A 16,256-nucleotide genomic window follows, 5' to 3' on the forward strand; every position below is an offset into this window, starting at 1 on the left:
ACATCTTCACATTTCTTTTTCATTCTTAAAATCCAACCGTGGTGTAGTGGTTTAGCACTCCACTTAGTAGTCAGTAGGTAAATAATTACCCCAACAGGAAATTTAGTATAATTCAAAAAAAAAAAAATAAATAAAAGAAAAAGAAAAGAAAACACGCAAGCCACCAGGATATGATAGTAAATTGTCTATCAAAAGTGAGTAGTTTTCTTAGTGGGGGTGGGAGTCAACAGACTTTGGCATCTTTTTGAGTGTTTTGGCATTTTTTGAGTCTTCCCCTGGCATTTTGTTGAAAAATAATCTGGCAACCCTGAGTAAAATTCGATAAAATGGACGACGTTGAGGACGATGGGCAAGTCGGTAAGACCATTATTATATATAAAAAGTGTATTGATTGTCTTTTCAGGAAAGAGAGAGAGAGAGAGAGTTACTGTTTTTGCTATGGCCAATAATAGATGAGATGGGCCTACAGTACATTGGAATTCTCACTGTTAAAAAGTAGAACATTATTACGGTCTGCTATATTTTTACTAGAGAGCTGCGCCGGTGTTACCAATACTTAGCTTCTATACCAGGACAAATCATTCGTTTGGACAGAAAAATAAATAAAAAACTTACCGCTTACCGTCAAAAGCAGTTTAGATTTGAAGATGCATTTGTTTTCTATCAAAAAACATTCGGTACTGGACAATCCTTGATGAATTTCAAAAGTTGTGTTGAAATTATATCCTAATTTTTTTCATGATTCATTCCTCGCGAAATCGTGTGGGTTTCGTTTCTGTTATCAAGGTTCCGCCCCAGTTAAAAAAGTTTCTTGGGAAAAAGATACGGAAAAAAGTGTCCATAGATAGGTATGCAATTTGGTGCATTAGTGCAGTAAAAATTGGTGCGCAAAAGTAGTTTGTAGCGGATGCGAGACTGCGTGTGTGTGTGTGTGTGTGTGTATGTGTGTGAGTGTGTGTGTGTGTCTCTTTCTTTTTTTTTTTTTTTTTGGGAGTGCCTACGTACACGGTAACGGGGCATCTAGCCTCAGGATCTACGTACACGTAAACTGGTTTACTGTTGCAACACAAGCAATAGATGGTCCTCGCTGTCGTAACCGCACGCGCTTGTGTGTGTGTGTGTGTGGGTGTGTGTGTGTGTGTGTGTGTTATTTTTTTAAAAATCAAAACAATTTTAACCATTTATGGCGAGATTCGATCTTACACTCCCCAAACTCCAGATCTTAGTCTTAATGTTATCATTAAAAGACAAGCTTTGGATTTATAGTTTAATTGAAGCCCGAGTCTAAATATACTCTTACTACTGCTCTCTTGGTGAAACGATTTATTCCGCATAAGCAATCTGCAGAAAAAATCAGTGTCACTGTAAAAGGTTAAAATTTCACGAAGTACGCTCCGTGAACACCGCTGTCACAATCCTTTGATCTACGTCATCAGGCAACCCGTTGTTTCTTTCATCTTTTCCCATTCCCCCTTACTATCCCCCCATCCCCCCCGCCCATCTCTCTCTCTCTCTCTCTCTCTCTCTCTCTCTCTCTCTCTCTCTCTCTCTCTCTCTCTCTTTCTTATCATAGTGTTATCCCTTCCCCTTCCCATCTCAATGTAAAATGAAAACGTTCTGCTGTTTGCAGATACATGTATGATTGTTTTGTTTTTTCTCTCTCACTCGGCTAGGATTAAAAACCAGGACATCAGGTAATTGGTGTCTAATGCCAAAGTATAGATTCTCTCTTTGGCCAATTTAGTCACGCATGTGGCTATTTATTATGTTCTGCCTATAACACACAATAAGTGGGATTTTGGGGGTGGGTACGAAAGAAATCAAGGTCATAAGTAACCGTGCACAAGAGCTGTATAGGGAATTGGTTTCTGGGGGTCTTGCAAATACCAAATATTTTATGGAAAGCTCTTTCGAACTCCAAGACGTCTGGTGTGTTTTGCTATCTTGGAACAAACGAAACAGATGTCTTGATGTGTGACCTAGTTGTCTGATTTTGTGACCTGGATGTAAGGTTTTGTGACCTAGATGTATCCTTTTGTGTGTGCAAGCCATGCGGGTAAGTACAGCGATAGCTTGCTAGTTGAGGAAAAGAAAAAAAAAAGAAGCAGCGTATCTGCATTTGAAAAACAAAACAAAAAAAACCTGAAAAAACAAAACAACTTAACCTTTTAAAGGCGAATATCAATCTTACTTGGACCAAAAATAAAATCTTACCGTTTTCATCAAAAGACAAAAAACAAATTACAATTTAAAAACTTGAGCTTTTATATAGGGCAATATCCACCCAACGTGCTCAAAGCGCTTTTTATCAATATTCTTACTGCTCTTATGGTGGAAACGTTTATTTTTTCTGCGTTAAAAAATAATATAAATGACGACTATTATTTGAAAACAAAAAAATCAATGTCACTGGCAAAGGGTTAATTGCAGTACTCCTGCATCCTGTGAGACTCCTACGGCACTTGCTAATCATAAAAAAAGGAAATAGCAATCAACAATACTAAGTTGAAAAAAAAAGAAAAAAAAAGGAGGGGGGGGGGGGGGGGGGGGGAGGAGAGCAAACCCAGTAGCAATGCAACCTTTAGCGGCGAAATTCGATCTTTGACCTAACACCAAATCCTCTTTCATCAAAAGACAAGTAACGGCAAAACGATTATAGACAATTGAATTCCGAGTTGCGATAGTCTGACTGCTCTCTTGGTGGAAAAGCTGTATTCTCCGTTAACAATAATAAAGATAAAAGAAAACTATTATCTGAAAGCAAAAAATTTGCTTCGCTGTTAAGGGGTTAAGAACATCTGCCAGCATCGTTGACATGCTCTACGTCACCAAGGTCACAAGCGACATGTCTCCCTTTCGTCTTCATCATGCAACCCCGCCCCCCCCCCCCCCCCCCCCCCCCCTCTCCACTCTCACGGTGGTGGTGGCGGCGGATAAAAAAGGCCTTTTTTTCTTTTATTCAATCAACTTGACTGCTGCGGACCCTAGGCCTCTCTACAAGTCCAAGAAATAATACTCACTTTTTCTCTGCTCCAACGAAAATATCTACCCCCTACCGGTCTAATTATTTGTAGCAGACGACAAATTTCTCAAAACGGTCACGTGACACTGTTAAAACAACACAGGAAGTCCATGAAAGCTTATTTACGGCATTTCCTTTGAACCGTGTAAACAACAAAATTTCGTTTTCATTCGACTCAACGGGTCAGATTGGCCGGTATTTTTTAACGAACTAAAGTTCTGAAAAATCAAAATGTTTCTTAGAAAGTTGAAAGATGCTAGTTTTTGAAACAGAGGTAGGTTTTTAAGAAAAATCTTTATATTTTACGTGAATGCATGCTCAAGGCGAGTTGGACGTGCAGCGGAGGTTGGTCGGCCAAAGGCCCACCTCTCTATCTAGATATTGCCAGAATTATGGCTCAAATTAAAAATCATACCCACTGTTCAAGACCAAGAGTTAAAGCAAATTCATGTCTTTATTGACTTCCAAATTTACAGTCATTGTTTTACTTTAACCTTCGTAGATTGTCTTGGTCATATGTAAGAAGACACATGAAGCTTGAGTTCATTCTAGTCTCTGTAGCATCAAAGTCAAAGAGGTAGTAACCAGGGACGGCTGGTAATAATGGGCAGGGTGGGCAAATACCAGCCTGTTTTTTCAAGTTATATGCTGTATTACCAGATCCGAAATAATCAAATTTAAATTAGATAATTTCAAAAGTTACTACTTAAACTTGATACTTCGTACTGAAATCAATTTGTGTGTATTTTTGATAGATTGCGAATCACCATACACCTCTGAATGCATAAACCAGGATACGCTCCTGTTCTTTTTTATCCCCCCCCCCCCCCCAACCACTCCACTCCGCCCACATCGTGATCTCATCGTCACGTCGCCTGACGATTTTTGGTGTCTGGCCTCTCTCGTACTAGGTTGGGCTAATTCAAATGAGCCCACCTTATTAACCAGTGAAAACTAAATAGGGATTTTGGCAAACGAACTTTTTCCTATTTATTGCCTTACTTGTGCTGGTACCATTGATGTAATGACTTTGGGAAGGTTCCAGTATTGAATTAAATTTATTAATTTACTAATTTTATATCAATTTAGTATTAATTTGTGTTGTTTTTATATATTTGTTTATCCATTTAAACCATTTCTTTTTTTCTCGTTTTCGTTAGTGCTTCTCAAAACTCATTTATTTAAATTGTTTTCTTATTTTTTTTTTTTGTTGTTGTTGTTGTTTTGGGTTTTTTTGTTTTATTTTGTTTTTTAACAAATTAATTTGTTATTTTTTTAAAATTCTTAAAGTAATTACCGCTGTATTTTTATTGCCAGACAAAATAATTTTGCAAATAATGCAATTTTCTATTGTATTCCGTCTAATAAAACAAAACACCTTTATTCAAAAGTCACGAGTAAATAAATATATAAAATACAACCACCATTTTGGTTTTCTCAAAAATTGAATTAGTATACGAGAAATACTCTTCTGAGAAAGGAGAGAGTTGAATTCTAACTAAGTTATAGAGGAAATAAATACGTTTAAAGGAAAGGTGGGCAGATTCCGTACTTGCCCGTCCTGAAGCTTATACATACATAAGATAGTTCGCGATGAAAGGCGTGAAGCTAGGGGTTGGTTGTGTGAGGAGTAAAGATAACACTGTCGTTATTGTGATAGTCTAACGAATGCATGAGGAGAGATTGGTATCATTATTTTGTCTTAATTGTATTGTATGAAGTATTGGCGAAAGCCTAAGATTAAATAAACTTTGTTTTGTTTGTCTTATTTTGACTATGGAAATAATACTTGTCATAGCAGACCTGCCTACTTGAAATAGGAAAATAAAAATCGCAGTTTTCAGGGCTAATAAAATCGTAGATATATTAACTACCCTTTTAAAAAAATCACCGGAATTTTCGTCTGTTTTGATAGATATCAAATTTTAAAAGACGAGAAAAAATTATTGGAAACGTAATAATGATTGTGATGGTGGCAGTGATAGTGGTAGCAGTGGTGGTAGTAGTAATGATGGCGGTGGTAGTAATGATGATGGTAATGTTATTATTGTTATTAATATTATTAATTATTATTATTATTATTATTATTATTATTATTATTATTATTATTATTATTATTATTATTATTTATTATTATTATATTATTATTATTATTATTATTATTATTATTATTATTATTATTATTATTTATTATTATTATTATTATTATTATTATTATTATTATTATTATTATCATTATTATTATTGTTATTGTTATTATTGTTTATTATTTTATTATTATTATTATTATTATTATTATTATTATTATTATTATTATTATTATTATTATTATTATTATTATTATTTCATTATTATATATTATTATTATTATTATTATTATTATTATGATTATTATTATTATTATTATTATTATTATTATTATTATTATTATTATTATTATTTTATTATTATTATTATTATTTTACGTATTGGTGGTATTTCTATTGTTGTATTTTTTTTGGTGTGGTTATTAATGGTATCAGTTTATTGTTTGGTTCCATTTACCATTTTTTTTCACTTTCATGTATGTGGTCATCGAATTGTATGATTTATTGTCGAAAGCCTAAGATTGAATAAACTTTGTAATATCGTATGGTAACTATCATTGTCGACGACATCGTCAATGTCATCATCATCATCATCATCATCATCATCATCATCATCATCATCATCATCATCATCATCATCATCATTAACAACAACAACAACAACAACAATATTAACAACAAGTACTACAATAGCAATAAAAACAATATCAACATCATCATACAATTTCCGTCATCGTCTCCACAACTATCATTCTAACCAACAGCACCACCAAAACCACTACCATAATTACATTCTCCTCCACCGCCACCACCACCGCTACCACTATTCCAACCACTACCACCAACGGCACAATCATTCTAACCACCAAGACAGCAGTAAAAATGATGCAATTTGAGCTCTGAATGAAACTCGAGTCATATCGCTGTTGTTGCTTCTCGATGGAAACTTTAATGTTACTACATACTACTGAAAACCAGTAATGTAACAGAAATATTAATCTCGCCGTTGAGGGATTAAAGCATCTCTTTAATTTTTCGAGTGAACGAAATGGACTTGTATTGTCAAGGTGTTGTCGCATTATGTCTCGTCGCTTTATTTTTTTGTTGTATTCTCTTTCGTGATTCATTTTTGATTACGTTTGGAATAATTAAAATCTACTGGTATTGTCATTTCATTGTGAATGTGATTATTTGTGGTTGAAATATTATTTTTTAAAGGTGAACAAAAAAATAATTTTAAAAAATAAATAAAAAAATAATAAATAAATAAATAAATAATAAATAAATAAATTAATTAATAAAAAAAAAATATATATGTATATATATATATATATATATATATATATATATATATATATATATATATATATATATATTATGACCGAATCATCTTTGCCCCACCACTGTAAATAGGCTAGAACCGCCACTGGTAGTAACTATTCTTCAGATAGGACACAAGTACTTTTTGCGGGGACTAGTACACAGACCCAGCCTTTCACTTTCAATCTCTGCTTGCGGACAGAGGAAACTGCCAAATGCATTTCATGGGCTTAGCCTAAGGATGAAAATTTGAAGTACTTAGTCGCCAGCCCATACCTGTTTACTTGATTTTTTTTCTGTTATAAGTCCATGTCTGTACCACTACACTAGCACTACATGATAACAAAAGTCTATTGATAGAATGTTGTACATATAAGAGAAAAATGATTAAATAATCTTTTGATTTCTGGATTATTATAAACCTTATTTCAGACATTTGTCGAGTTTGCCGATGTGAAGGAACAACAGACAAACCTTTGTATTATCCATGTGTCTGCACTGGGAGTATCAAATATGTTCACCAAGAATGGTATGAATGTGTTTGTCATTTATTATTAATGTTAAAGTGAAATAAGCCTATGAAATGAACTCCAATTGGTTAGTTTCCAATACTTTTAAACTGATCTTTATATTGATTCATGCAGCGAGCCACTTTTGAAAATTTATTTATTCACCAGATATGAAAATTGTCTGCTTGCATTTGTACCCATTAAGCACTACAAATAATGTGTTAGTAGGCCAGCTCCACTGATATTGAAATAATCCATTTTTAGCATTTTGTAGTATTTGCAATTTGTCTTATTTTCTAGACATTCAAATAAGTTGATTTCGAAGCAGCATATTCAGAAATAAATCTCTAAGTGAAAATTACGTGTTTTGCTTGACAAGACATTTTTGGTAAATTCTGAAAGTCCGTTATACTTCTTAACCCTACAACCAGATGTGGAAAGAAAACATTCACTTTGAACAGTGAAATCTTCAAAACTGTCATAGAGATATGGCTCTTTTTACTTTGTTATTGAATAAAAATTTGAAGAAATTAATATCTACCTTTTTACCTTTTACTTTCTTATACTGGATCATGATTGCTGATGGTTTGATCTTTATGTTACTTAAAAAAGATTTTTCTTCCTTGAATGTGATTACATTATTTGTTATATTATTCTTATCCTCAGTTTGGTGCAATGGTTAAAATACAGTCGGAAAGAATACTGTGAGCTATGCAAACACAGATTTTCATTCACGCCAAGTAAGATTTTGTGCAGCAGTGAAATAAGATAAATTATTTCTGTTTAAAGTGTAGTCAACTGAACTTGACCATAAAACTAGCAAGATATGAAATGCTCATTTGTGGATCTGTCTGTGTGATGCATTTGACCATAGCTTAACATGGAACATGTTCAATTTCTTATTAAACTTTATTTTTTTCCTCATGAAAGAAAAAAACAAAAAACAACCTTTTTTTGGATAACGTTGATTTATTTTTGTCATCACTATATAACAAAGAGTGTAATAATATCAAATTGGATTCTCTACTCTGTGTGGTAGATTAAAAATACTCACTCTTTTACACGTCACAGTGTTTTAACCAGATACTCTCAATCCAGAGTTGTGTTGAGAAATGATTGTAAAGTTTGAATGAGTACCAGGCTTTAGGCAGTGATGGATAATTGAAAAGTGCAAGGGCATTGCATGGAAATACCATGGAAATGCTGCAGTCATCTTCTTTTTTTCTAAATATGCTCCGCTATTGAAACAACCTCCCTGCTGGTATCAAACTTTTAAGTATATTGAGACTTTAAATGATGCAATGCACAATGTCAGGAAGGTACCATAATTTCTCTTTGGATGATGATGCAACATTGATTATAATGCTCAACCTAAATCAGTATATAAATGAAAATGGTAAAAGGAGAAAGAGATACAGATGAAGGAATGTGCTATTTATATGTTCCTGAGTGTGTGTGTATATATATGTGTATATATTCATTTCTTTTTTCTCTCCACAGTTTACTCCCCCGACATGCCCACACACCTTCCCATCAAAGATATCATCAGTGGGCTGGTTACCAGCATGGCAAGAGCTGTTCGTTATTGGTTTCACTACACATTGGTGGCATTTGCATGGCTTGGAGTGGTCCCCCTTACTGCATGTATGCTTATGGATAATGATTTATAAAAAAAGAAAACGAACATACTGTAGAACTATTGTTTTGAAATATAAAACATATCCTCTACTAACCCTTTCTGTAATCTTTCTTAAATGTAACCAAATTGTTCAGACCTGCCAATTAAATTCCTAAAATCAATTTATTAACAGATTTGTTCACAGCCAAAATTTTCTTGGATTCATATTTTTTTTTTGATAAAAAAGGTACAGATTATGTATTTGCTACTTGTAGCAAATCTGCTTATTTCTTGAAGATTTCTTTTAAATTGCTCGATATCTTTGTTTTTTTACGTCGAATATTACAAAAATGACCTTTTGCCACATTTATTAATATGTCAAAATATTTACCTCCAGAAACTGGTTCTGATTTTTTAAAAGCGTCAATCATGTTCAGGTCCAATTGTTTATTGAATCCCTCAACAATTTGTGCCCAGTTCTCTATATAATGGATTGATGGAAATGTTATTTTTATTTTTTTCCCTACAGGTCGTATATATAGATGTTTTTTCACCGGATCTGTCAGCTCTCTGTTGACCCTTCCTCTTGATATGCTTTCCACGTAAGTGTTTAAAAATTCTTAATTGTATTTAATTCTCATACTGACCATGGCCTGTCAGATGATCTGAGTGGATAAAGATCTGGAAAAAGGATGTCTGTATTTGGATTTCAATTTTTGAACATTTGAGTTATTGATCTTGGTTTGATCCAGAAATATTCCTTGTTATGGATTTTGTTTCTTTTTTTGAAATTTTTATATTAGTTTTTGCACAGTGGCACAGCAGTATGATCTTTGCTACATTCCCAAACAGTACCAAGTTTAAATCCCTGTTGCATTGTATGGCTTTTAGCAAGTCACCTGCCCTAGTTCACTTAGCAGTGCTGCAGTGTGACTAATGCCTGCATTATTGCAGTCTTCCTTTAGGATAGACCCTGAAGAAAAATTTCTTCTTGGGGATGAACAAAGGATATTTTTAAAAATCAACTGAAGAATGGTTCAAATTCAGATTATTATTTGTTGCATAATTTATGGGGTTTTTTTTATATCAATCTGTCATTATATTAATTTTGTTCCCATGCTGGTGCATTTCAGAGAGAACCTGGTGGGTGACTGCTTCCAAGGTTGTCTTGTAGTGACATGTACGCTGTGTGCTTTTATCAGCCTGGTGTGGCTACGAGAACAGATCCTACATGGTGGGGGTCCAGATTGGCTGGAACACAATCACAATCTACATCAGCAGCAACAGGTAAGTATAACAAAGAATATGCATGTGCAGATTGTAACAACATCTTTCATGGTGTAGAAGACTACAGGTTAAAATATTTTATTCCCTTATTGAAATACCTCAAAAACTGTAATAAAGCAGAGCTCTCAATTTACTGTAGACCTTCAGAAATCTGTGGTTTCAGGAACTTTCACAGTTCGCAGCTTATCTATCATTTTTAGCATTTGTGATCAACTGTTGGAATAAAATCAGCGGATTAAAAAATATATATAATTATAAGGTTATGTGTTTTGAACAAATCCTTACATTTTTGATGATTTAATAGTTTCCAGAGGGAATGCATTTTTATTACTTTGTATTTTGGTGTTTGGAAAAATTTCAGTGGTTTTCAATGTTTTGAGTCGAACCCCTCTAGATAAAGCATCAAGGACATCAAAGAGATACAAGTATAAATGAAAAAAAAACCCCAGCAGATTGAAGAGAACAATATTATTTAAATATCATTCTTGAAAATTACAAAAATTCTCATTACACCATCTCAATTGTGCATAAGTGGTAAACATTATTTTCTGAACAAATTGGATGATTTATTACGAAGAAGTGAAGTTTTCCGAATGAAATGATGTAACACACTGATTATACTATTTCCCTTTTTAGGCAAATCATTTTATGGTGTAAAAGAAGAACATAACAAGTAATAGATAATATATATTTGGCCAAGTATGGATATTTTTTCCAGTCACAGTTTTGGAAGCAATTTTGTTAAGGAAGCTTTTTTAAAGTCACCAGTGGATCTATTTCTAAATTGTACCACTGATATATTTGTTCTAAAATAACCTTTTGTTATACGTAGTGATTTTATTAAAAATTGGCTTAAAATTTTTCATCTTAATGTGATAAAATGTTTTTTGTTATGAATTTTGATATTTTTGTAAACAATACAGAACATTCATTTTGTGTCGCCCATGGAAAGTCTGGGTAGAATGATAAGGAGATGTGTATGATGTCTGCAATACAATAGCTTTTTGAAGCGTGTTTCAAGTCTGCATTGTTGGTTTCTTAGACAATATTGGATGGTATACATTTTAAAAGTACAAATGGAAGGAAAAGATTTTTTAAAACATTTATTGAATATTAAGATTAAAATTCTGATTTATATTCAGATATTCTAATTTTGTGATTAAATGTTATGTTTAATTTAAAGAGTGTAAAGCATCCACCAGCCGGAAGTAAAGTACCAACAGACAAAACTATTTGTAACCTTGTACGTTTATAGTCTGATTGATATACTTATTGAAAAAAATAATAACAAAGAGCTGAATGATGTCAATTTCATTCCTTCTATACACTTTGGATATCCCATGTGACAAATCTAAAAGTTTCAAAATAAAGATCTTATTAGAGTTTTCATATTATATGTTTACATTGAATATCAAATTATAATTTCTTTCTACATATGTACAGAATCCTCTCGCAGCCAACTTACTGGTTGGTCTAGGGGGTGGTCAAGCTGGTGGGGAGGCTGTTCCTGCAGCTCAAGGTCAAGATCAACCACATAATGCAGCAGCAGCAGGAAATCAAAATGCGGCTGCTGCAGGTCAAGGAGATCCCTTGATAGTCGGTGGAGGTCAGGAGGTTGAAGGTGAACCAATTAGAGTGGAGGAGGTCATTGGAGACAACGTCAACAATGGAGCAGCTCAAGGTAAAAAAACAAATGCGACTCATCGCTTAATATGCCAGGGTAAATTAGACGATGAAATTCTCATATTTGTGTAAATTATTGGATTTGAATTTAACTTGCAATTGCTTAGCAGTGGAAAGGAACAAAATAAATTCAAATATTAAAAAATCCATTAAACGCTATATAAATGATGTTGACGATGTAGATCTTTTATACGAGAAATTTTGTATAAATAAAATAACTAAAATATTAAATGACCAGTATCATCCACTAAGACCATCAATTATTATGTCAGAAAGAAGTGGTCGCCCTTTCTCTATTTCAACGAAAACAGAGAGACACCGAAAATCTTTTCTGCCGTCCAGTATCAGGCTTTATAACAACAAGCAATAATCATTTTATATAATTATTTCTCATTTTTACTTTTAAAAATATAAATATTAATTTATTAATTTATTTGTTTTGCAATCTTTTCAATTTTCAATTTATAGTGACAGTTTTAACTATTTTACAGTGTTGAAATTATTCATATTATAAAGCGCAGCTCTGGTTATAGAGCTGCTCCTTTTATATATATATACATCCTATTTCCATTGTATTTTTATCTTATGTGTAAATTATAACACGTCTGTACAAAAAATTTCCTTTTTGGGATGCAATAAAGTATTATTATTATTATTATTATTATTATTATTATTATTATTATTATTAACTTATGCTTTTATTGAGAAAAACATTTTTGGTATAATTCTGGTTAATTTGGCTTAGAAGGACCACTAGAAATACTTGTAGTGATGAAATTGGGAAGATTTTGATTTTCGAGGAAGTTAAAAAACATTATTTTCATAAAAGAATATTTGTTGTGACTTCTTCATTAATCATCTTTACTGATATTATTTCAATGTCATGACTGATTTGCCTTGCATTCTATTTTGACAGATGATAACAACTGGAATCCTATAGAATGGGACAGAGCAGCAGAGGAGTTGACTTGGGAAAGAGTAAGGGAGAAACTAATTTTTTTTTTTTCTTATTAGATATATTTTTTGTTTCTCAATAATTGTGACAGAGATGCCAACCTGAAGATTATCATATTCTTCCAGGGTCTTAAAAAGATATTGCCAGGATTTTCATATTCATTTACGCTCTTTAATAAAAATCCTGCAAGGATTTTTAAAAGATTATTCAAATTTTATGAGGTCTTTAACAAATCCCACCAGGAGTTTTAATATCCAGACTTATTCTTTGATTTTTTGATTCTTTTCCTTGATAATTTAGTGATTCCCAAAAAGTTTGAAACCTGGGTTCTCTAACCCAAGGTAACAATGGTGCCACACTTCACACTCACACATGAAATCTCCCTTCTTCTCTCTTTGTACACAATAAATATGATAAAATATTGAAAATTTTATTTTATTTAAACAGATTTTGTAGCTGTGGTTCCCATTAAAAATAGATTTACATGCAAGTGTTAATACTATTTTAATTTTATGTAAGATTTTGACCACAACAAACTTCTTTCCTCATGCGAGACAACTAAGCAACTAGGTAGCTGGGATGTGTGTCATCAGTATGTAGTAGCAAGGGAGGGTGTATTTAGTGGGCGTCCAACACAAAGAAACTGAGATTTTTAAAAATTCTCTTTTTACGAATGAATATTGAATGCCTGTTTCGGTTACAATAAAATTTTATGTTAATTGCAATGAAACCAATATTATCTAATTTTGTGATAATTTAAAAAATTGTCTTTATCTTAATTGTTCTTGGAAGGAAAAAATAACGAATTGGATTTCATGCACAGTATGTATCTTGATATGCTAACGGTCAATATTAAAATATAATTGATCCTGATTAATGGCTGCATGGAAAAAAATTGCAATTGAAACACACACGTTTATAATTCAAAACATTTGAAATTTGTAAATCATATCTTATTAGATTCATTCTTTTTCTTTTTCCCCCAGTTACTTGGTCTTGACGGTTCCCTTGTCTTCTTGGTAAGTCTTAATGGTGCTCTTTAGCCATGGTTTATCCCATTTATGTTGCATAAAACAGACAACAACAGGTGCTTGATACCCTTTTGATAAGTAATCTCTGCTAGATCTAACAGTTCCAGCTACCTAATTCTCAAGGATCTTGAAGAAAATTCACTGCTTTTTGATTGTGTGAGATGTACCTTAATATTCATTCATCAATACATTTTGATGCCAATGCTTTACCAGACATGAGGATCTCTTTTCAGTGAAAAAAAATTAGTAAAAAGATATATGGCGGTTTATACTTTATAGCTATCATCAAGTCTTCTTCACCCATTAGTGGTTTGAATGCCTGTGGAATTTCTTCATGAAACATCAGTTTTGCGGTCTGAAAACAAAGTTAGTAGAGCACTCGCCTCACAAGGAAAGGGACCAATATTGATCCCTGATGCAGTGAACCCCTCTCCCTCCTTCCCTATCCTGTTTACACTCAGCAGTTATTAGTTATTGGGTAACTTGATCTGTTCAACCAGACTGAAAGATCTTTAGGATAGACTAGCATCCTATCCAAAGCGAGCAATTGTCACAGTTATTTTAATAGTGTAAAACCTGGGATAAAGTCTGGCTGTGCGGGCCTTAAGGCTCAAAAGAACTACTTTTTATTTTTAAATAGATTAAATAGCAGTTTTGTACAATATCATTTTGATCCCAAAAAAAAAAAAAAAAAATAAAAAATGAGCTTAAAGTTACAATTGAAAAGGGTAAAAAAAAATGTATATATTTTTATCAGACTTATTAATCTAAGTCAACATGTTGATTGGTTTCTTTTTCTTTTTTTTCCCCAGGAGCATGTGTTTTGGGTGGTGTCTCTCAATACTCTTTTCATTCTAGTTTTTGGTGAGTCACCTTGTATTATACAGTTTTATATTTATTATTTAGTCTGTGAAACACCTAAGAGTGTCTTTAATAAGGAATTACTTAGAGTTATAGTAACTAGAAGTTTGTAGTCTATTGATTTTCCACATATAAATTAGAAAGGCATTATGCTTAAAAATATTCAAATTGGAAAACATTAGAATTTGAAGGCCGTAAGATATGTCCATTTGCTAAAGAAAAGAAGTACATAAATTTTTCAGGGTGTCTTGGCTTGTAATAAAATTAAGTGATGTCGGGGCATGGACACTGACTGTATGAATGACAATAATCATTGCCAAACTCTTGCCTCAGCTTCGTGTACGTGGGTGTTGCATATTACTCATACTGCCCCTTTTGACTTCAGTGTCAATGAGTACTTGGCTATTGGCATAGATATTAGAGTGATAGTACTAAAAAGGACGTTTAACAGGTGGTTTTTGCTGTGTTGATTTGAATATTGATTCTGCGTCACTTGCTGAAATAAATAAAGCATTGTGAAGGACAATGAGCATGGTAAATACTTGGGATTGTTCTAAGTTAGTGACTTGAAATGTGGCGAATTATTTACTCTGACAATATGGAATTTTAAAAAGTGGCTATTAGTAATAATATTTCTATATTTCATTCTACAGCATTTTGTCCCTATCACATCGGCCACTTTGCTTTAGTTGGAGCTAAAATGGATGATTTGGTAAGGGAGATTTGTAAAAGGATTAATGAAATAAGTCTAAATTTTTAAAAATTAATTATCCACTGAGGACAAAATTATGACTTTGCTTCTCAACAGATCACAAGAATTAATTCTTATATAAAAATTACTGACATTTTTCAACAGTTTGCTATCTAGAACTAACTTTGATATTTCTTTCTACAGTGTGTTTTGTCATTTGTTCATGGTCTTGAGCCAAAGCTGCATTTATATTTTTGGCGTCCTTAAAGAATTTAAAAACAAAAAAAAAGATTCTCAATGATTCACAGACTTTGGATTAATAGAAGAATACACAAATGTACTCATATTTGAGTTATTATTATACTTTTCTCAACCCTAAACTGGAGAGACTGAGTTTATTTCAGATCATAATTGATCTCAGGAGGTCCTGCTAGCTCATTTGGTAGAGCACTCGCTTCACACACAAAGAGACCGAGGTTGATCCCGGATGAAGTCAAGATTTTTTGTTCTAACCACTCTGTCCACTCAGCAGTGATTTGGTAGCTGGGTCTATTAGACTCAACAGAAAGTACTTTGTGATAGACTGGCGTCCTATCTAAAGGGTAGCAATCAATTGTTATTGTCCGTTTCATTCTATATTTATTGAGATAAACTCCAGATCCATGTTTAATGGGTTTGAAGGACTAATTTAAAAAAAAAAATTGATCCTGTTGTTATTTTGATTATAATTACATACCTAAACAGTTTCATCAAGAGAGAAACAATGGTGATGCAAAATGAGCTTCTTCGAATGATTTTCGACAGAATAAAAGAGTCGGTAGCCACAATGAGGTTTAAGTCAATTATCTTGGTAGGAAATAATATAACACGGTAGATCTTTTTTTTAGAATTACATTGAAATTTGTTTGTTTAAAAAAAAAAATTTAATATCTCTGAAACCATTATGACTATTTTAAAAATTTGTTTTTCCTCAGGTTGGGGCATCTCACTTTGAAGGTCTTCTGACCACCCTGACTGGCTATCTAGTCATTGCTGTGTCACTCTTACTTACTTTCTTACTGTGTTCCCTCACAAAGTTAAAGAGGTGATGGCAATTGATTTCTATAAATCTTTTAATATCATATGTGAGATAGTTAAAGACGCATGCTCTCTCTCTCTTTCTTTCTCTCTCTCTCTCTCTCTCTCTCTCTCT

The 16,256-nt window shown here is 32.8% G+C and overlaps 1 protein-coding gene across 2 annotated transcripts in view; it reads left to right on the forward strand.

Moving 5' to 3' along the window:
* The first annotated feature begins 311 nt into the window (after nt 1–311).
* The window catches only part of LOC144976885 (E3 ubiquitin-protein ligase MARCHF6-like), a 36,828-nt gene continuing 20,883 nt past the window's right edge, over nt 312–16,256 (forward strand). For both annotated transcript variants that reach the window (XR_013646179.1, XM_078921440.1), the window contains exons 1-12: nt 312–357; nt 6,862–6,958; nt 7,605–7,678; nt 8,439–8,582; nt 9,086–9,158; nt 9,690–9,843; nt 11,287–11,524; nt 12,443–12,504; nt 13,468–13,500; nt 14,325–14,376; nt 15,027–15,085; nt 16,039–16,148. Coding sequence is in view for 1 of the 2 variants with exons in the window: in XM_078921440.1 (XP_078777566.1) it covers nt 327–357; nt 6,862–6,958; nt 7,605–7,678; nt 8,439–8,582; nt 9,086–9,158; nt 9,690–9,843; nt 11,287–11,524; nt 12,443–12,504; nt 13,468–13,500; nt 14,325–14,376; nt 15,027–15,085; nt 16,039–16,148 (1,127 nt within the window). In the remaining variant the exon portion in view is untranslated. The remainder of the gene's footprint in view (nt 358–6,861; nt 6,959–7,604; nt 7,679–8,438; nt 8,583–9,085; nt 9,159–9,689; nt 9,844–11,286; nt 11,525–12,442; nt 12,505–13,467; nt 13,501–14,324; nt 14,377–15,026; nt 15,086–16,038; nt 16,149–16,256) is intronic.

Source organism: Berghia stephanieae, chromosome 7, assembly GCF_034508935.2.
Source record: "Berghia stephanieae isolate SIO BIC M18660-M18661 chromosome 7, UCSD_Bste_1.3, whole genome shotgun sequence".
In the NCBI taxonomy this organism is placed as follows: Eukaryota; Metazoa; Mollusca; class Gastropoda; order Nudibranchia; family Aeolidiidae; genus Berghia; species Berghia stephanieae.